Consider the following 23427-nt stretch of genomic DNA (forward strand, 5'->3'; position numbering starts at 1 on the left):
TTCACCGCCGGCTTTCCCGTTCTGTGCTGCGCTTTCCCGCCGGTTATTTCAAATGAACAGCTGAGGTATCAGGTGATGCCGATCAGCTGTTCATTTGAAGTCGCCGCGGTGCCCTCAGAGGGTTCATGTGAGTTCATGCTTCACTGCATGAACTCACATCAACTTTCCCACGGTCGCACAGGTCAGCCTCACCTCCCAGACCCGTCATGATTAGTGTGTGCGGGGTGTGTGTGTGTGCGGGGTGTGTGTGTGTGCGGGGTGTGTGTGTGTGCGGGGTGTGTGTGTGCGCGGGGTGTGTGTGTGCGCGGGGTGTGTGTGTGCGCGGGGTGTGTGTGTGCGGGGTGTCTGTGCGTGCAGGCAGACATAGGCCGATGTGACACTACTACTCCCATCGGCCTATGTCTGTCCCCCGTCCACTCGTGCCAGCAGGATCAGCTCGATGGGAGCAGTAGTTCCCATCAGACTGATCCTGCTATTTAAATTGCCCTACTGTGTCCCCAATACATTTTAAATACATGTCATTGGTGGCCAGTGGTTACCTAAAAGAAATTAGTTCATACATTACCTGTCCCCGCTGATCGCCACCTAAAATAAAGTAAAAAATAAAAAACTACACCTATACTCACCTAGACACCTAATTCCCCGAAGCCATCGATCTCCTGTAATAAAATATAAAATAATAAACCACAACCTTATCCTTACCCCTCCGTAGCAGTCCACGAGTGTCCCACGAAGATCTCCAGTTCAGAGCAGCCACATAGAATGTGACCGCTCTGAACCGCTGCCGCCGCTAGAATGACGGGGCCGTAAGGGTTCACCGGAGTTCAGGCAGCGCTGCTCCGGTTAGCTCCTTTACGGCACTGCTGTATCGTGAGAAATTCCCACGGTACAGCACTGCCGTAAAGGAGGTCTCCGGAGCTGCGCTGCCTGAATGCACTCCGGTGACCTCAGTCAGTGGCTCCCGCTGCCGGGAGCGGACGTGTTCCCGGCAGCGTGAGCTTACAGCAGCCATGCACAGCTGTCACCATCTCCAGATGTGACAGCTGTGCATGGGAGATCAGCGCAGGAACGTGGACAGGTAACTATTTTTTTTTTAGTAAACTAAGAATTAAATAAAATGGTGTGTTTTATTTCAAATAAATTATTTTTTTCTGGGTGTAGTGTGTTTTTTCTTTTTAACACTTTGTAGGTTAGTAATGGGGGTGTCTTATAGACGCCCATCATTACTAACCTGGGCTTCATGGCAGCTGGCGCTGACATGAACCCCACCACTATTACCCCCTGCCACCGCACCAGGGCAGCGTGGAAGAGCGAGGCTAAGTGCCAGAATTGGCGCATCCTATGGATGCGCCATTTCTGGGGCGGCTGACGGCTGGTGTTTCTAGCCTGGGAGGGGGCCAATATTCATGGCACCCTTCCTGAGCTATTAATATCAGCCCCCAGCTGTCTGCCTAGCCTTTGCTAGCTATTAAAATAGGGGGGACCCCACGTCATTTTTTTTGGGGGGGTCCCCCATTTTAATAGCTAGTAAAGGCTAGGTATTCAGCTGGGGGCTGATATTAGTAGCCTGGGAAGCTCCGTGGGTTTTACCCCCTTCCCAGGCTTCAAACATCTGCCCCAGCCGTCTGCTTAACCTCCGCTAGAGACTAAAATTATGGGGGATCCCACGCCATTTTTTTTTAAAATAAATCCTTTATTTTAACACTAAATGACATTTGAGGACTTAATAAAGATGCAGTCCCTAAATTATTATTTATTTTTTAATAAATTTTTCCCAAAACTTTTGACGTGGGCTTCGCCATATTTTTGTATGCCAGCCAGGTACAGCATCCAGCTTCTATGAACGCGCCATTTTCCGGGGCGGCCGCGGACTGCAATTTTCAGTGGGTGGGGGGGGGGGGGCAGAAAGCTTGGGCCTCCCTGCGCTGCAGATTCCATCCCCCAGCTGCCTAGTTGTACCTGGCTGGACACAAAAATAGGGAGAAGCTCCACGTTTTTTTTTTTTTTATTATTTCATGAAATTCATGGAATAATTAAGAAAAAAAGGGCTTCCCTATATTGTTGTGTCCGGCTAGGTACAAATAGGCAGCTGGTGGTTGGGGGCAGCCCGTTCCTGCCTGCTGTACCTGACTGGACACAAATATAGTGTGAAGCCCCACGTCAATTTTTTTTTAATGTGGGGCTTCGCCCTATATTTGTGTCCAGCCAGGTACAGCAGGCAGGAACGGGCTGCCCCCAACCACCAGCTGCCTATTTGTACCTAGCCGGACACAACAATATAGGGAAGCCCTTTTTTTCTTAATTATTCCATGAATTTCATGAAATAATTAAAAAAAAAAATGTGTGGCACTTCGCCATATTTTTGTGTCCAGCCAGGTACAACTAGGCAGCTGGGGGCTGGAATCCGCAGCGCAGGGAGACCCAAGCTTTCTGGGCCCCACCCGCTGCAAATTGCAGTCCGCAGCCGCCCCGGAAAATGGCGCGTTCATAGAAGCGCCATCTTCTGGCGCTGTACCCAACTCATCCAGGGCCCTGGTGCGGTGGCTCACTGGGTAATAAAGGGGTTAAGGCCAGCTTGGCATTATCAGCTGGCCCTAAGCCCGAAATTCATGGGGTCACGCCAATATTAGACATGACCGCCATGAATTTCTAGTAAAGTATTTAAAAAAAACACAAACACCCAGAAAAAAGTCCTTTAATTGAAATAAAGACACAATTCTTTATTGTTCTAAATTAAACCATACTTACCGCCACGCCCATTCCAGCTGAAGCCAACGATCTCCTGCAATAAAAGTAAAATAATAAAGCAACCTCATCCTTACCTTTCCATGGTTCCCAGGACAGCTTCAGCTCTGCTACATCGAGATGACAGGCTGGACCGCAGCAGAACGCTGCCATCCAGCCTGTCATCCCGCAGACACTGAGAAGCGCAGGCATGCTTGCGCTCCTCAGTGTCTCTCTGTGACGTCATCCAGATGAGCCGAGGTCATGTCCAATGAACTCAGCTCACCTCATGCACGTCACTGACAGCGTGGGAAAATTCTCCTGCACTCAGCGCTTCAGCGTGAGAATTTTCCCACGCTGTCAGTGACGTGCATGAGGTGCGCCGAGTTCATTGGACATGACCTCACCTCATGCACGTCACTGACAGCGTGGGAAAATTCTCACGCTGAAGCGCTGAGTGCAGGAGAATTCTCCCACGCTGTCAGTGACGTACATGAGGTGAGCCGAGTTCATTGTCGGCTCATCTGGATGCCGTCACAGCCAGACACTGAGGAGCGCAAGCATGCCTGCGCTTCTCAGTGTCTGCGGGATGACAGGCTGGATGGCAGCTTTCTGCTGCGGTCCAGCCTGTCATCTCGATGTAGCAGAGCTGAAGCTGTCCTGGGAACCATCGAAAGGTAAGGATGAGGTTGCTTTATTATTTTTCTTTTATTGCAGGAGATCGTTGGCTTCAGCTGGAATGGGCGTGACGGTAAGTATGGTTTAATTTAGAACAATAAAGAATTGTGTCTTTATTTCAATTAAAGGACTTTACTCTGGGTGTTTGTGTTTTCTTTTAACTTTGACTATGGGGTTAGTAATGGGGGTGTCTTATAGACGCCTCTCCATTACTAACCTGGGCTTGATGTCAGCTGGCATTATAAGCTGACATCAACACCAACCCTATTACCCCCTGCCACCGCACCAGGGCAGCGTGGAAGAGCGAGGCTAAGTGCCAGAATTGGCGCATCCTATGGATGCGCCATTTCTGGGGCGGCTGACGGCTGGTGTTTCTAGCCTGGGAGGGGGCCAATATTCATGGCACCCTTCCTGGGCTATTAATATCAGCCCCCAGCTGTCTGCCTAGCCTGTGCTAGCTATTAAATTAGGGGGGACCCCACGTTATTTTTTTGGGGGGGTTCCCCCATTTTAATAGCTAGTAAAGGCTAGGTATTCAGCTGGGGGCTGATATTAGTAGCCTGGGAAGCTCCGTGGGTATTACCCCCTTCCCAGGCTTCAAACATTTGCCCCAGCTGTCTGCTTAACCTCCGCTAGAGCCTAAAATTAAGGGGAACCCCACGCCAATTTTTTTTTAAATAAATCCTTTATTTTAACACTAAATGACAAGTACAGTAATCAACACTGTCACTGTACTTCATATATATGTGACTGACATGTTTCTATCTATCTAATCTATGTGTGATTCTCTATTCCTTCTATTCTAAATTGTCGGGTACAGATGCTGAATTGCCGGCCGGCTTTCTTAAAGAGACGGTGCATGAAAACACTATTATTTTTTTAAATAAATCCTTTACACTAAATGACAAGTACAGTAACCAACACTGTCACTGTACTTCATATATATGTGACTGACATGTTTCTATCTATCTAATCTATGTGTGATTCTCTATTCTGTCTGTTATAAATTGTCGGGTACAGATGCTGAATTGCCGGCCGGCTTTTTTAAAGAGACGGTGCACGAAAACACTATTATTTTTTTAAATAAATCCTTTACACTAAATGACAAGTTCTGTAAGCAACACTGTCACTGTACTTCATATATATGTGACTGACATGTTTCTATCTATCTAATCTATGTGTGAAGCTCTATTCTTTCTGTTGTAAATTGTCGGGTACCGGTGAATGCCGCTGATGAATTGCCGGCTTTTCATGTCATTCTACATTATTCTTAGTTGTTTTACTTCATGTAGAATTAACCTACAAGGAAAGAAAGGGTTTATTTTCATTCCGATATTTGTGTCCCATTGACTTGCATTGGTTTCCGGTATCGGAATCAGCGATATCCGATACTTTTTGGGTATCGGCCCGATCCAATCCGATACGATATTTCCTGATATCGGAAGGTATCGCTCAACACTACTGACCATTCAATTGATGACCCCCTCCTCCCTGCCGTCCTGCTATTTTACACTTTGATTAAGAAAGATTCTGTTAATTAATGTCTTTCCCTTACGTTCCAAACATCAACAGCGGTGTATATGCCGTCTCACAATAGTTTAGGGATATGTAGGGGATTGAAGGAGACTAAGCCGGTATTAAACACAGTTTCCCACGTTTCTTTATCAAGTATAGCAAAGAGCTGTGGCCAGTGTTATACGACCATATGGGAGTCCTCGGCTATCGGACGTCCATAAAAGCATAGTAGTCTTCCTCTTAGTAATGTTAAGAGATCATTATTGATCTGTCCCCTGAGACTCTGACTATAACGCTCTTTCCTAAATTGACTCATAGACTGGGAAACAGTGCAGCGTTACATTGAATTCTTTATAGAAAGCCGGATCTGATCTTGTGATCAGCACACTTGTATGAATATGATAATTCTGCTTCTCTTATGGTCTTCAGATACATGTTGGTTGATGACAACGATGACAAAAAAACTCACAAGCCTTTGATGCCTAAAGAGGTAAGAGCAACAGCATGTCACAGCCCAAAATCAAGTGTTACGACCAAACGTAGCACTGTCGCTTTGTTTTTCTTTCTTTTATTATCTATAGATAATTAATTCAATGTTATCAAATATTCTGGGCTAGCGTGTAAGTGAATGGGTAGAAACTAGAAATGCAGCACCAGATCCATTGATAAGTGCCCTCATTACATGTATATGCACGACGGTGTATGCAGGGTCCACGTGTGGCCTGTAAAGGGGGAACTCCCACCCATAACGTAAAGGAAGGAGTTCTAATTCAGCTACATTAGCGAGTGAATATGTCAAAATATGAACATCACTTTTAATCGATGTATGCTACAAAAAAATCTGTGTTAGGCCTCACTCAGACTCCAGTTTTTCACATACGTGTAATATCCATGTTTTTCACAGAACACACAACCATTGTAGTCTATGGGGATGTCCACAAGTCCCTGTTATTTTGCAGAATTTGTTTCCAAAAAAAAAAAATAGTGCTGTCTATTTTTGATCCATAGAAAGAAATAGGCTGCGCAGCACTCTCTGGATTGTGAGCACACGGATAGGATTCTACACCACCATAAAATGTGAATATTAATTTCCAAGTATAATGATGACAAACGTGTTTAATGATACAAATTCATCCACTGAATAATCAATGTTTTGGCCAAAAGCAATCCTTCATCAGAAACATCAGTGTCCATAGATAATAATAAATATGAAGGAGCAGTATACAGATTAGGGGTATCCCGTGTAATGACACAAAGGCCAAACAGGCCTTCATAATTAGGGTACACTCTGCTCTATGGAATTGCATTACCGTACTTATGATGCAGCGCTCATACGTTTGTCATCATTATACTTGGAGTGCAGGCTGTCACGGGTGTGTCAGAGGTGACAGACAGTCGCCTTGCAGTTGGTTGCAGAAGATCTCTATGTTTGGCTTTACAGACATCTTCTTAGAGGCTGGCTGTCTCTAGGACCCAGTGCCTACCTCCCTCTGGTAATTAGCTCTCTGGCCTGGGTGTATAAAATACCTGGTGTGTCTGAGAGGGAGGTGACGGCTATATTCATTACTACTTGTGAAGGCTTAGCAAGCAGTTCTTCGTCCTCTCTGGAGCTTGATGACGTATGCTCATTTGTCTGGAGTCGTCTAAAGCTAAACAATCTCCCCCTGTTTCTCTACTCTTGTTTTCTATAGAGTTTAGTGGAGATCGACTAGTGCTCATCTCCTCCCTTCCCTAGCCTTAGCCATATGCCAAGGAAAGTCAGGGCGAGGCACGGGTGCGCGGTGATTTGCGAGGAGCCAATATATTGACAGTAGTTGAGACAGGGTGACACTAGACCAGACTAGGAGGTCTAAACTCCCCCCTTTCCGTAGAGTCTGGGCTTCCTTTTCCTCTGCCCTCTGTGTTCACTAAGTCTTTCCCACACCTGGCGTGACACTGGATTTATATTTACATTTTTGATCCATTTCATGGATCAAATTCTCCCATTCAAATCAATGGGTCCCTGAAAAAAAATGGACAGCACATGGATGCCAGTCCTGTGTCATCCTAATGCCATTCATGTTTTACAGTTTAATGGGTAGAAGAAGTTTGGACTACTTTTTTTTTTTTTTTTAAACAAGAAAGACCGGTGTCATACTGCTAATATAAAATGGACACATTGATCAAAAATGGATGAAAATTGTATCCAGCACTGTGATGAAAACTGATTTTGTTTCAGTTTTTTCACATGCGAGAAAAATTCTGCATTTGAATGAGCCCTAAATGTGTACAGTAGTGTTGAGCGAGTATGTTCTGTTCCGAGTATGCTCGGGCCGAGCTCCGAGTATTTACAGCTGCTCGGTGATTTGGTTGAATCGCTCCCGTGTGCATGATTTGCGACTGTTTGACAGTTTTATTACACATGAGGAATGTGTAAGAAATAGACATTCCTCACATGTAATAAAGCTGTCAAACAGTCGCAAATCATGCACACGAGAGCGATTCAAACATAACACCGAGCAGCTATAAATACTCGGAGCTCGGCCCGAGCATACTCGGCGAAAGGGTTAATAGAACATACTCGCTCAACACTAGTGTACAGATGTTATGTATACCCCAGTTGGAGAAAAAAATGGATAATACAGATAGTTCATAAAATGGCCCATAATATAATGACATATCGTATTTTTCGGACTAGAAGACTCACCGGACCATAAGACGCACAAAGGTTTTAGAGAAGGAAAATAGAAAAAAATGTAAGCAAAAAATTGTGGTCATGATGCCCTGTTAAGGGAGGGGTGGGGGGGGAGTTTGCTGCTGACACTGTTATAGGGGTGATGTCTCCCAATTCTGTTAATATCCCCCATTCTGGTATATATGCCCCCCTCCTTCCTGTTATATGTGGCCCTCATCCCCATCCTGATATGCATGGCACCCCAATCCCCCATCCTGGTATGCATAGTCCCCCTCATCCCTCTTCCTGGTATGTATAGCACCCTTCATCCTGGTATGTATGGCCCCTCCTCACACCTATCCTGGTGTGTATGGCCCCTCCTCACACCTATCCTGGTATGTATGGCCCCTCCTCACATCCATCCTGGTATGTATGGCCCCTCATCACACCCATCCTGGTATGTATGGCACCTCATCACACCCATCCTGGTATGTATCGCACCTCCTCACACCCATCCTGGTATGTATGGCACCTTCATTCCTCTTCCTGGTATTTATGCCCCCCCCCTCATCCTTGAATGTATGGCACCCTTCATTCCTGTATGTATGGCCCCCCTCATCCTGGTATGCTTGGCACCCCCTGATCCCTGTCGTGCTGCATATAAACAATTATACTCACGTCCTCTCTCCTCCAGCGCTGTGTCCTGCTCTGTGCCGGAATAGTCACTGCTCCCCACTCCGGGACTGCGTACGTGCGGAGCAGTGACCATTCATTCTCCCTAATAGCGCGCACGCTGTATCCACAGCACGGCTCCTGCTGCGCTCTGCTGTCAACTTGCCCTCTATTAAAGTCCATGAATGTTCACCACACCCATGGAATACGGTATTTGTATTTGTGATTGTCCAAAATGGGAGTCTGCGATGCCAACAGACTTATTTGTGTTGATCTGTTTTCAGGCCCCTAAGAAAATGATTAGATACATTGACAACCAAGTGGTCAGCACAAAGGGGGAGAGGTACAAAGATATGAAGAAACCTGAGAGCGAGGAGATGAAGAAAACCTACATAAATCTGAAGCCTGCAAGAAAGTACAAGTTTCATTGAGGCGAAAATGAAACGGGAGCTTTTCAGCATTTATTGAGTCTGGAGCATGATCCTCGATGGGTGGATACAATACATCTCTGTAACAGAGAAGAGAACTTATATCTCTGGGTTATTCGCTCACAGGCATGCGGGCATCTCCATCACAATAAATAAGCAATATATGATGCCAGGTGGAAGAGTCTAGCCTCTACATCAAGGCCATGCTGGTTACTACATCTATATCCATAGGATCAGAAACTGAGTAGTACATTACATATACTGCCAGGGCATGAACAGCTTTAACTGCAATATGCCCAAAGAAACTATGGGCCTCAAGCCGAAAAGCTGAGCTACCAGAAAGTGGTGCACCATAATCCAATTCTATTTTTATTTCTCCCTTCTAGATACAGGTGTATGAATCAGACTTAGGACTGACCCTGGCCCAGTATATGGCAGGTGTCGGTTATGTTACACAGCCGGCACCCTCCTAACTGAAGGTATCAGATCTGTCTTCGATCGCTGTGGTCTAACCCCTTAGATGCAGTGGTTGACAAAGTAATTCGAAAGTGGAGGGGTGCCCCCCGTCTGTCACCCCATCACAGACACCACCCTGCACTCTATTCTTAAAGGTTTATAGGAGATAGCTAAATTTACAGTATACTGCAATACAGAAGTATTATATAAAGAAAAAAAATCTTTGACCTCATCATATCCATAAAAGTCATAACTTTAAAAATATGACACCAATTATCCTACAAGATGAAAGTACTAAAATAAGCGATAGTTGCAATCTTGTTGCAACCCCTTTTCCTACAGAAAGGAATAGTGAAGTAGAACTTCACTAAAGAAGTGTGCCAACTATTGTTAATGCATGTGTTTTTTACAGATGTCCACTGTTGTTTTTCTAGAACTTGTAATTGGTTTTGATAGTTTTTTTTTTTTAATTGAAGCTATTGGGGTATGGACTCACGGCATCTTATACATGCTGGTGTACCCACTGAGTTTTTGCTATAGTAAGGCGCTTCAGGAAACTGACAATGGTGGTTTTCCTATAGCATTTTCCTTGACTTTGATGTGTTTTTTTTTTTTGTAAACTAAATATAAAGTAGTGAGAGACTGGTCCTTTTTTTTTCTTTAGCCGCTTCACAGCTTTCAAAGCCCAAAGCTGTAAAAAGAAGCTGAAAAAGACTGCACACATACGCAGCAAGTCATTTTGCATCTTCATTTTTTATTACATTTATTGAGCACTTTTTCAGTTGGGTTCCGGGCGGCATCTACCTGACATAGATGTTGTGTGCACATAGTCCTAGGTGACAAATTCCCTCAGATGGTCCATTGAATTGATGGGGAAAAAAACTGTAATAGGCCTTAAAGCTTGTTGTTGCCAACTGGTAAATTTGTTTGACAAAATTGCAATCACATCCATGTAACATAAAATAATCCTCATTTTTTTCTCAATTTAATGCCTGTATAATAAAAACACACCACTTTGTAACATACTTTGTGTTAATCCCTAGGCCGTGTGCTGTGCGGCAAATGCTAAACCCCAGGATAAGGCTAGGTTTACATTAATACAGTGTTCTCCGGTGAGCACCCCATCAGGGTTTCCCTCGGAATACTAGAAAATCAATTTCAACAGGAACCCTGACGGAGCCACTCACTTCAATGAAGATGATGGAATCACTGTGGACACGATCCGGACTCCGTCCTGGCTGTATTTTCTCTTTTTTTGAGCATGTCTGTAAATGTGGTTAACCCCGTAGAGCATTTTTTATGCATGTGAACCTAGCCTAATACATGAGAGCTGATGCTAATGTATGGCACTCAGAGCATTGCCCAGACTGGATACATTGCATCTAGGGACAGGACAAGTCTGCATTCATTTTCACCATCAGAATTGTACAGCTATGATTTATATCCTAAATGTCAAAAAAGTGGCTTCCTGACCATCTCAACCAAGCAGGCAACGTTAAATTTTGTTAGAGCAATTCATATAAAATGAAAGCTGACTTTAAATAAAAAATTAGAAAATGAAAGCTGTTTGTTATTTGCTAGTAATGATTACTATACTGCAAACCTTTGCAAAATGCAGTGTTTCCAGCATATTTGCATTATTTTCCAATGGCAGTTTATTATTATTATTATCTTTTTATTGCATTGCTGTCCTGGATACTGAACTCGGTCTATGTCGGCTTTCATGCCTTGCCACCTTCATATGCTCCTGTATAAGTGCCAAACTGTACACCTTTTATCTTGGATTTTGTAGTCGTTTAACATGAAGGAATGTTAAATGTTTGCTATCCCTGGTGTTAAGTTGCATGCTTAGTTACATGCTTGTGATTCTAGTGCAAGAGACTCATCCATTATGTATAAATGCACCCACCATGTTCACCCCTCGCTCTTGATCTACGTTCCATCACTACTTGATGCAGCACAGAAGATTTTGATCTTGCAATTAAAGATAATTGGGCAGATTTATTAATCGTGTGCAACAGCATGCATTGAAGTTTAAACAGTCTTTAAATTCCCCAAATATCATAGTGGCTTATTCTGGATGATGAATGTTGAGCATTTTTCATACGGTCTAATCTATTAATACCACAGTGCGATATTTAAAACCAGGAATCCAGGAGCTTGCTGCTGCAGAACCTCATTCAAGTGGGACAGTACCGTATGTAGTATTACCTTAAGCATTACACGGTCATGTATAAACCATTTATTTCACCATGTTCACATCAATATACAAAATTGTTTTCTGAAGCGATACTCTGTACGCCATTTCCATCCCTTCCAAATGTGCTTGTTCCTGGAGTCTCCAACGCTTCTGTATTTAAGACCTGCTGATTTCATAACTTCAGATTTAGGCAGGTTTTACCCATCTGTGAAACACGACCCATTCTGGGTTTACAAGGGCCAGGTTTTCCGATCAGGGCATGGTCCGTGTTTTACGGATGCGTGAAACTGGCCTAAGGCGGCATTCAAACATCCATGTTTCACAGACTATGATTTCTGGACCAGATACTTGTCTATTGATCTAAACTCGACAGCCTCATATACGACCATGAAACATAGACACTGAGACTACATATTAAAGGTGCTAGAAAAATACAATAGTTGAAATACGCTTAATATTTCATTGTAGCTTACTACTTGCCAAAATCTGTGCTGATTTAAGGCCCATTTAGATGGGCTGATAATCTGGCAATGAGCATTCCTACAAAAAAAAAAAAACCCCGCTGGAACATTAAACACTCGTTCGTGTTAACCTTATGATTCGATAACTTTATACTCCATGCGCACAGAACGATCATATTAACCATCGTGTGTGCATAGAATTCTGGTGCAAGTCTAAACAGCCAGCGATCAGCTTGCATATCAGCAATCATTTAATGGCTGCAGTGGGCCTGTGTAAATGAGATTTTATCTTCTGTTATATTGTAAAAATGTAAGAAATGTAATTACATTTCTAGCAATGACCAGAAATTAGAAGTATCTGCAACTGAACTGCTAGTTATCTTCATTGAGACGGGGAATATGGTGGTGACAGGTGCTATCTTCCTTCTCCTGAGTGATCTGGGAATGGATCCTGATCCGATATATAACTTTTTTTTGCTGCAGACCTAATTTTTGCATTATTGTTTGCTGATATTTTGTGTTTTATTTATACAACTGTGTGGTTCAATAAATTATGGATTGGATGCACTGACTTATGCTGTGGTTTTATATTTTATTTTATTGTTTCCAAAGATTCTTCCGAAACATGCAATTCTGTCCATTATCTATCACAAGTGGCTTTGGATAAAACGTTGCCATGTTATTTGAGGTCACACAATACAGTTTGCTGATTGACTTAAGGCTATCATACACGTTAGACTAATCCTGTTCGCAGCCGTCAATATCAATGGGCTCGGGCAACTCTCTGTGTATGCTGCCGTTAGGAGAGATGTGGAGTCACGAGGGTCAGTGGGTGCTGTTGTCCGCTGGCCCTGCTGTCTTTAGAAAGACTATGGACCTGGACTCATCCCACTGAATGTACGCACTCCTTTCCCTTGGGCATAAATACTATTCAGACAACACAGGCTGAGGGTAAAACAGTGTGGCAATACTTTATTGAACCACCAAAAGACAAAAAAACATATAGAACAGTCCCAGCAAATGCCCAAGATGGTGCGAATTACAGAGTCTCACCCTTCCGCTGACTCGCCGGGATTAGAGCAGCTGTGACTTCTGGGCTTCCAGGGCCAACTACCCCCACCAGTGGCACCCAGAAGTGGCGGGCACCCACAGAGAGGAGGTAACGACAAGCTTAGGAAGCTGACAGTTCATTGAGGTAACATAGTAACGTAGGTTGAACAAAGACCTAGGTCTATCAATTTCAACATTTCTCCCCCAATTTTACACCCTACACTAACCTACTAACTTACTGGGACTAGGCCTCACAAATGTATTATTACCATTTTTATTGTTGCTGCAATAGTACAATTAACAATGTATCCTTTTATAGTTTTTTTTAATTAGTTTTATATTTTGTATTACTCTTGTGATTCTAATAAAGGTATTACTAAAATCCCTATGTCTAAATCGATTGATCCAGAAGAAGGCAAAACCCCAGGACACATTGAACCAATTTGTGTAACAGGGAAGAATTCCTTCTTGAACCCAAGAAAAGGCGATCAGTCCTAGAACCCTGGATCAAACCTAATTATGATACTAGTTATGTAATTACTATTACCGTACTAAATGTACTTCTCTAGGTGTAACATTGTCTAATTTAACGTGACCAGAGGGTCCCAACCTGGCTTCTCCAAACGTCTCTATGGGGCTAGGTGACTGGAGGGTCCCAACCTGGCTTCTCCGAACTTATCCATGGTGCCAGGTGACCAAAGGGTCTCAACCTGGCTTCCTCAAATGTCTTCATGGATTCAGTGATGGTCAATGGAGCAGATCTGTATTCTTCCAGCTTGGGCCGTGGTCCCTTAGGTTGGCATCCTGTAGAATTTCAAATCTGTGTCCCTCTTGATGGAGCCATGGTGTCATGGCTGCTGTTCTGTAGAGTTTCTGTGCAGAAGGATATAGATCCCTTTTTATATCCACATCTGTGGTTCAGGCCATCATCCACAGGTCAGGGGGAAGGTGGGATGAGATTAAATAATTAAACAATGAGTTAATCAATCTGCATAGTTTGGCCTTCACCATTTTGTAGGTCAACAGGCTACATGAACTTATACAATATGTAATCAACATATTAGCAAACGTTGATTGCTCAATGACCCAACATCCTCCAAAGATAGCAACACAATTACCTGTAGGAGCTGATATAATAGGTAAACGGCAACAATTTACAAACATCAATTCAAGAGTCAACGTTCAGACAATAGTCTTTCTTGACCCACCAAAGAAAAACATCAATTCAAGAGTCAACGTTCAGATTCATATGAACAATAGTCTGTCTCTTGGCCTACTGAAAATATACATGTGGCATAATTAAGATTAATTTCTGTGTCGTCACAGATGTCGACCAGGCATGTCTGATTTCAGACTGCCAATAACTTTGTTCTGGAGATAAGCCGCCGGTAGACATATCTGGCGACGGCCAAACGAGCAATCCTGTGTTTGGGAGAGTTAGCTGAGGTGGCGGTCAGCTGAACGAGTAGCCGAAGCTTCATTCAGTTGACAACCATCTAATGTGTATGGCTGGCTGTAGGCTTTGTTCTTGCTTGGATTGAGGGGATTCCATCAGGCTGCCTAGTATTCTTGAAAGCTGTGCAGTGCACTTCCTGAGTCTTTGAAGTCATTTGCATCCTTCTGGAACTACAATGTAAATGGTGCAGTCTTTTAACCCCTTTATCCCCGAAGGTGGTTTGCACGTTAATGACCAGGCCAATTTTTACAATTCTGACCACTGTCACTTTGAGGTAATAAGTCTGGAACGCTTCAATGGATCCCACTAATTCTGAGACTGTTTTTTTCATGACATATTGTACTTCATGATAGTGGTAAAATTTCTTCGATATGACTTGCGTTTACACTACCTTTCAAACATCCATTATCCTTCTTACACAGTTAGCCATCACAATGTACCATTAAAACACTGGAGTGGTGGTTGTTGGAAATGGGCCTCTATACACCTATGTAGATATTGCAATAAAAAAAAGACATTTGCAGCTAGAATAGTCATTTACCACATTAACAATGTATAGAGTGTATTTCTGATTCATTTAATGTTAGCTTCATTGAAAAAAAATGTGCTTTTCTTTCAAAAATAATGAAATTTCTAAATGACCCCAAACTTTTGAATGGAAGTGTATTTGTGAAAAAATCGAAAATTTTGAAAATTTTGCAATTTTCTAATTTGAATTTTCATGCCCTTAAATCCGAGAGATATGTCACACAAAATAGTTAATAAATAACATTTTCCACATGTCTACTTTACATCAGCACAATTTTGGAACCAAAACTCTTTTTTGTTAGGAAGCTATAAGGGTTACAATTTGACCAGTGATTTTAAATTTTTTCAACAAAATTTACAAAACCATTTTTTTAGGGACCACATCACATTTGAAGTGACTTTGAGGAGCCTTTGACAGAAAATACCAAAAGGTGACACCATTCCAAAAACTGCACCCCTCAAGGTGCTCAAGACCACATTCAAGAAGTTTATTAACCCTTCATATGCTTCACAGGAATTTTTGGAATGTGGAAGAAAAAAAAACATTTATTTTTTTTCACAAAAATGTGACTTTAGACCCAATTTTTTTTATTTTTGCAACGGTAACAGGAAAAAATGGAGCCCAAAATTTGTTGTGCAATTTCTCCTGAGCACGCAGATACCCCATATGTGGGGAAAAAACACTGTTTTGGCGCACGGCAGGGATCGGAAGGAAAGGAGCACTTTGTGACTTTTTGAATGTAAAATTTGTTTGAATAATTAGCGGATGCCATGTCGCGTTTGGGGATCCCCTGATGTGCCTAAACATTGGAAACTCCCCACAATTGACACCATTTTGGAAACAAGACCCCCCGAGGGGTATAGTGAACATTTTGAACCCAGAGGTACGACACAGAATTTGATGACATTAGGTCATCATATTGAATAAGTTGTCATTAGTCTTGAGCGCAAGTGCTCACTACTTGAGTTTGCATCGGGTATGCATCATGTATTGCGGGTGCTCGAGTGACATGCTCGAGTCCCCGCCCCGCATGTTTCACGGTTGTTAGATACCCCAAAAAAACATGCAGGGATCGCTCGTGCATGGTAGGCAATCCCTGCAAGGTTTTTTTGGCTGTATAACTGCCGCGAAACAAATGGGGTATAGACTCAAGCATGTGACTCGAGCACCCGATGCAAACTCAAGTAGCGAGCACTTGCGCTCAATACTAGTCGCCATATCATCATCATTTTTGTCTTACTTTTGAAAAGAACCCTAACCTTAGCACAACCTTAACCCTAGAGTTTAATTTTTACGCCATTCCTCTTGCGGTGTAAGTGATTAGACGACTTTATTCTTCGGGTCGGTGCGATTACAGCGATACCAGATTCATATCGTTTTTTTATGATTAACAGCTGTCACACTAAAAAATGTTGTTTTTTTTTTGCATCGCCATATTTTGAGAGCTATAATTTTTCCATATTTCGGCTGACAGAGTCATCAATGGCTTGTTTTTTGTGGAACAAGTTGACGTTTTTATTGGTACCATTTTCGGGCACGTGACCTTTTTTGATAGCTTTCTATTCTGATTTTTGGGAGGCAGAATAAACAAAAACTAATACTTCAGGAATTTTTTTTTTTTTTTAATGCCGTTCCGCGTGTGGTAAAATTGATAAGGTAGCTTTATTCTTTGGGTCAGTAAGTTTACAGCGGTACCACATTTATATTTTTTTTATGTTTTGGCGCTTTTACACAATAAAAACTATTTTATAAAAAAAGATTTTTTTGTAGCACTTTATTCTGAGAGCTATAACTTTTTTATTTTTCGGCTGATGGAGCTTTATGGCAGCTTGTTTTTTGCGGGACAAGATGACATTTTCAGCGATACCATTTTTTTTACATTAATCTTTTTGATCGCTTTTTATCCCATTTTTTGTTTGGTGATATGAAGATAAAGCTTCGTTTTTTTTTGTTTTTTTTTACCGTGTTCACTAAAGGGGTTAACTAGTGGGTGCAGTATTTTTTTGTTTTTTTTTTTTCATTTTTTTTTTTATATTTTTACAATTTATTTTTTTATTATTTTTTTTTCACTTTTTGATACTTATTTTTACTTTTACACTTTGTCCCAATATGGTACTTTAACTTTTTGCAGTCTGATCGCCTGTATAGCATAGAGATGCAGCAGCATTTCTATGCTATACAGCCTGTCAGCGCTGCACAGGCAGAATATACTTTGATCACGCACTGCGCATGATCAAAGTAACTTCCTGCTGGCTGGTGACCCGGATGTCATCATGACTGCAACGGGTCACCATGACAACTACCGGGACCCCGCACAGACAGCACGGGATGCTGGAGAGGAGGTAAGTAAGCGCGCTTATCTCCCCCTTGCTCCCGGAATGCTGCGATTGACTTTGATCGCAGCATTTCAGGGGTTAATGTGCAGGGAGTGGTGTGGCACCGCTCATTGCACATAGTACCGGGTGTCAGCTGTGACAATCAGCTGACATCCGGCGGCGATGGTGCCACACATCAGAAAGGGGTTAAGGACCTGGTGATTATTAATTTTTGCACTTGTTCTTTTTTTCTTGCTTTCTACCAAGAGTTGGTTTGTGTTGCATTTTAAGGGGTTACCAAATGAAGTGACAAATAAAATATGCAGAGAAAAGGAATCACCCATAAATGTCAATATTTAATAAACATACAGTATAAGCCAAACGAAAAATGCATTAAAAACACTTAAAACATCCATAAGACTAACATTAGTAATAACCAGACAAAAACCTGCAATTGAGCTTGAGTCTGCCCCATCTGATGTGATAAACTGGTGCCTATAAATGCCCCATACATCACATAGGAAGCACCGAGACTGCTCTCTCTCTCTATATATATATATATATATATATATATATATATATATATATATATATATATATATATATATATAATCACATAGGAGACATTGGGGCTGCAGCATATACATCACATAGGATAAACTGGGGTACATACATCACAGGAGATGCTGGGGGCGCATACATTACAGGAGGGGTTGGTGGACATACATCACATGATACAAACAAGAAACCGAGGGCACTACCTATCAAATAGGGATCAACCAACCGCACACCAAAGCACTTTCTTGTGATACTTTCCTTACTTGAGATTTCCCAGGCATTTTCCTGGACTGATATTTCATTTACTTGTAGTGTGTTTTACTTTGTTTTTTTCGCTACCATTTGGACATTCAAGAGGAGGTGTGGGTCCTTACAGGGACACACCTGCTGGATCATTTTATAGCTTGTATGTTTCTTTAAATGTTTTTGTGTGACATTATATGTTAATAAAATATTTGTACTATTCATTTTGGAGATCCCTACTATTTTCACATACTTTTTTTCAAATTTACATACCTCACAGGAGATGCTGGGGGCACATACTTACCTCGCAGGAGATGCTGGGGGCACATATCTCGCAGGAGATGCTGGGGGCATATACATACCTCACAGGAGATGCTAGGGGCACATACATACCTCACAGGAGATGCTGGGGGCACATACATACCTCACAGGAGACTATGGGGGCACATACATACCTCACAGGAGATGCTGGGGACACATACACACCTTACAGGAGATGCTAAGGGCACAATCCTACCTCACAGGAGATGCTGGGGGCACATGAATCACAGGAGATTCTGGGGCATATACATTACGGGAGGGGTTGGTTGCACATACATCACATGACACACTGGGGGCACATACATATATCAGAGGAGACACTGGAGGCACATGCATCACAGGAAGGTCTGGAGACACATACATCACAGCAGACGTCGGGGCACACACATTACAGGAGGGGTTGATAGCACATACATATCAGAGGAGACGCTGGGGGCACATAAATCACAGGAAGGTCTGGAGGCACATACATTACAGGAGGGGCTGGTGGCACATATATATTACATGAGGGGCCAGGGGCAAATATACATCACAGGAGGGACATATATACACAGGAGGTGCAGGGGCTGCCGCTGCTGTTGTCTTTGGTGGAACTGGATGTGCTGACTCCGTCCGCAAAGTACGTCGTGACACATGGCATAATTCCTTATTCCGTGCACATAGTGTCCGTGGCAATTAAAGGGCCTGCCCAAGCTCTGCGGTCCCCGGGAGTCTGCTCATGGGCCAAAGAAAAATATGTTGTGGGCCGGAAGTTCCCCACCCTTGGTCTACACCATGCTTGTATGTGAAAATTAAACTGTGTCATTACTTTAAGACAGTGGTTTCCAACTTTTTTACCTTAAGATAGACAGCTCTGAGAGGCGGTCACAAGTAGTGTTGAGCCACCCCCGTAGTGTTCGAGTTCGGTTCGGTTCGTCGAACACCCGTGTGTTCGCCGAACTGTTCATCGAACACCTTCGAACACCGTTAAAACCAATGGCAGGCAAACAAAAACACATAGAAACACATAGAAAACACCTTCAAAGGTGTCCAAAAGCTGACAAACTGCTCAGAAGACACAACTAACACATGGAAAAGTGACAAGTACATATAGTCATGCGAAAAGTAAAGAGGTGGAGGAGTAAAAGGAGGGGGAGACACAAATATAGGCATGTCATGCCCTTCTAAAATCCAAAAAGTGAGAAGCCGACACGTTCAGTCCGCTTCTGCCCGTGCCACCTCCGTGTCGCCGGGTTTGTGCCAGAGCCGCGGTGAACCCTGAGGGCCAGTCCCCCTCTCCCAATACTGGTGCCTGGCCGCTGGTGGGTCGAGCGAGCCCCCCTGTGGTGGAGGCAGCTCTAAGCGTTTTAATTTAAATTGTCTCTCTAATTTGAATGAATACACTTTAAATCCATTTACAAGGATCTATTGGAGGGCAAGTCTCATGCCAGCAGCCGCGTAATTCCAGCTCCAGTAGCGTCCACTCAAGCTGCTGCAGTTAAAAAGCTTTTATAAGGATCGAGCTCGGCTGTCCACCGCAAGGCATCCTACTGCCAGTCCCAGCCCCTATGCCTTGGGGTGCCTCCTGATGCTCTTCACTGAGTATCCCGTGGTCCCGAAGCATTTCCTTTGAAAAAATTAAGTGTCCAAACTACAGGTGGTGTAGCTTGCTTAACAGCCGGGATAATCCGCTGACTAGCAGACACTGCTACTAGGCACAAAGTATTTCCTGGGCTAGATGCAGTTAAAAATTTGTAATTAGATACTCTCGTTGGATGCTGAGAAAGCATTCCATAGAGTCTCCTGGCACGCCATATATGATTCTCTTAAAAAGCTTGGGGTAGGGGTCTAGGAGACCCTTTTATAGCCAAAATCACGGCCCTGTATCACAATACGTCACCTAGGCTGAAGATAAATGGAACTGTAGCACCCTGAGGGCTCGGTTGCTACAGAGGTATTGCACCTCACCCAGAGGTGTGATATCTCACTCTCAGGTAAGGATGGAGTGTGGATCAGGACCCGACACCTGCATGCATTACACCACATTGCCGTGGGGCAGGGCGACCAATATGCCTCTGAGATGGGCACGACAGTCCCTGTCCCTGGCTGGAGTGGGGGGAGGGAACACTGGGGAAGGGGAACCCTGTAGTGCAGGAGCAGGGAGGAAGCAGTTCCTGGGTGCATTGAGAAGGGAGTATAAAAGGTGGGCACCATCTTAGTTCAGTGCAGAGAAGTCTGAGCAGAAATGGCAGGGAGCAGGGGCTCTGCATGAGCTCTGCTCCGGAGGCGGGCCTAGTAACAGAGGCCCAGGCCTGGAAGAGGGAGAAGGAAGGAATAGGAGCGGAGAAGGCTCCAGGAACGAGGAATGAAGGGATCCTAGGGGTGCGGACGGGCGAGTCACCACCGCACGTCCGAATCCACCTGCGTGGAGGGGTCAGGCCAAAGGGGGAGACCGGTCCCCGAAACTAGTGGAGGCAGGAAATGACCCTCAGCTAGAAACCAGAGGCTCTGACATTTTATGTGGCGCAGCCCCTCGCTACACCCGCTAGGAAGGCACCACATAGGGTCAGGGAAACTGGCGCCAAGTTTACCAAGAGGAGGCCCGAGGCAGCCGGACAGAAGGGTTGGTAAGAAAGGCCAGACAAAGGACACACAAAGGGGGTCCTGTGAAGCGCTCCAAAGTTATCTGGGAGTTGTCTGAGCCCCTCACCTGGTGAGCACAGTACGACGTGGGCAGCCGTTACCTGCAGACGTGGTCTGGATAATAAGAACTGTGAGTAAAGGCCCTGGACTGCATCACTGACTCCGTGTCGTTACTGCTGCTGCCCTGCACCATCACCCCCATCCTCCGCATACACTGCCCTGAGGCTATACTCCTCCCGTCAGGAGTTATGCTACGCTCTGCTGCACCCACAACACCAGCCTCAGCGGTCTGCCCTGCAGCGGCGGTTCACTCTGACCGCAATCCACGGGTGGCGTAGTCGGACATTTAAACTTCAAAACCACATAAATAGTTCCGCCACTGGTTTGACCACCCTGAGCCACGGAACCGGGTCGCCGCCACGAAGACTACAACCACCAGCATCCACCAAAAAGGGTCCGGCTCCGGGTGTCCCAAGGCCCAGGGGGTGCATCAGAACATTTTCATCACCTTTCACAATCACCAATGGGACAAGGCAGGGATGTCCTCTGTCCCCTCTCTTATACATCCTAGTGACGGAGCACCTGCTCTCATCAATTCGCCATAACCCCAATATTAGGTGGATTGAGGTGGGAGGCACCGAGTACAAGTGCTCTCTATTTGCTGATGATGTCCTAGTATATATCACTCAATCACATATATCCATCCATGCTGTTATGGCTGAAATAGATCACTTTGTTACATGGTCAAATTTTAAAATCAATGCAGCGAAGTCTGAGGCCCTCGATGTCTCCCTCCTCAAATCCATACAGGATTCCATCCAGTCCAACTTTCCCTTTGCCTGGCCCTCACAGGGTATCAAATACTTAGGAATTCCTATTCATAGAGACCTCTCCCATCTATGTTATCTTAATTTTGGGCCCTTTATTGAACAACTCCATACAGACCACGGTTGGCAAGTTAGAACTGTAAGATTCACTACGTGAACCACTGGTGTTTTGTGGAAAAGCACATGTACACTGTGTTCCAAATTATTATGCAAAAAGTGTTTAGGAGTGATAAGGGAAGAATTTGTTTGTTTGTCAGTTAAACTCATTGATGGTGATGTGTGTCAGGGCTCTTTATATCACTGTAAGCAATTGCAGACACCTGTGCTAATTAGTTTGGCAGGTGTGTCCAATGAAAGGCAAGACTACTTAAGAAGGCTCTCTCACATTATTAAGCAGCCTACATTTTCTGCCAAAATGGGAAAGAAAAAGGATGTGTCGGCTGCTGAGAAGCAACAAATTGTGGAGTGTTTAGGTCAAGGCATGGCTACAATCAACATTGTGCGATGATCAGGATGAAGTGTCTTGGCAATCAAGAAGTATGTAGCTGATTCACAGTACACACGTGTGCGAGCTGATAAGGGCAAATTGAGGACTCTTTCCTACAGGCAATTACGTCAGGTTAAAAGAGCAGCGGCAAAAAAGCCTTGTCATAGCAGCAGACAAGATTTTGAAGCTGCTGGTGCCTCCAACGTCCCCCGAACAACAAGATGCAGGGTCCTTCAGAGGTTTGCAGCTGTGCGTACGCCATCCTGTCGACCTCCTCTATCCACTTCACACAAGCAGAAACAGCTCCAGTGGGCTAAACATTACATGAAGACTGATTTCAAAACTGTTTGGTTCACGGATGAGTGCCGTGCAGCGCTCGATGGTCCAGATGGATGGAGTGGAGGATGGCTGGTTGATGGACACCCCACGCAAACACGGCTACAGCGCCAACAAGGAGGAGGTGGAGTAATGTTTTGGGCTGGAATCATGGGGAGAGAGATTGTCGGCCCCTTTAGGATCCCCGAAGGCGCTAAAGATAAACTCCATAATGTATGTGGATTTTCTCAAACAGCACTTCCTGCCATGGTTCAAGAAGGAGAACCGTGTATTTCACAGCAAGATCATTTTTTTGCATGATAATGCACCATCTCATGCTGCACATAAAACATCTGCATCTCTGGCTGATATGGGCATAAAAGGGGACAAACTTATGGTGTGAGCCCCATGCTCCCCTGACCTCTACCCCATTCAGAACCTCTGGAGCATCATCAAAAGGAGTGTCTATGATGGCGGGAGGCAGTTCACATCTAAGCAACACCTCTGGGAGGGTATTCTGTCCTCATGCAAAACAATTGAAGCAGAAACCATCCAAAACCTGACAAATTCAATGGACGAGAGAGTTCAGAAGCTCCTTTCGAACAAGGGGTCCTATGTGAAATTGTAACATCACCTAGAATAAAGTTTTGAGTTGAAAACTGTTTGATTTCAGTTTCTAATAACCTGCTAATGCTTATAATTTCAAAAATGACCATTTTTTTGGTCTTTATTAAAATGAAAAGGTTGATCGAAAAGTTTGGGGGATCTAAGAGTGTGGCAACCCAGTAGTCATGATTAGAGATGAGCGTTGTTCTACTCGAACTGTTCGCCAATCTCAAATTCGAGCTGTTTTGGGCGGTGTTCGAGCCGTTCGGCGAACACGAACAATTTGAGAAAAATTCGGCTGTTCGAGGTTA

The 23427-nt window shown here is 43.9% G+C and overlaps 1 protein-coding gene across 4 annotated transcripts in view; it reads left to right on the forward strand.

Annotated features, from left to right (window-relative positions):
* Positions 1-12358, forward strand: part of CUEDC2 (CUE domain containing 2) — a 59266-nt gene extending 46908 nt beyond the window's left edge. For all 4 annotated transcript variants that reach the window (XM_073685769.1, XM_073685768.1, XM_073685771.1 and 1 more), the window contains 2 exons: positions 5347-5407; positions 8527-12358. In XM_073685769.1, the coding sequence (XP_073541870.1) occupies positions 5347-5407; positions 8527-8673 (208 nt within the window). In that variant the 3' untranslated portion in view covers positions 8674-12358. The remainder of the gene's footprint in view (positions 1-5346; positions 5408-8526) is intronic.
* The last annotated feature ends 11069 nt before the right edge of the window (positions 12359-23427 follow it).

This window comes from Phyllobates terribilis, unplaced genomic scaffold (assembly GCF_046119375.1).
Source record: "Phyllobates terribilis strain yellow unplaced genomic scaffold, ASM4611937v1 Scaffold_5__5_contigs__length_657084704, whole genome shotgun sequence".
In the NCBI taxonomy this organism is placed as follows: Eukaryota; Metazoa; Chordata; class Amphibia; order Anura; family Dendrobatidae; genus Phyllobates; species Phyllobates terribilis.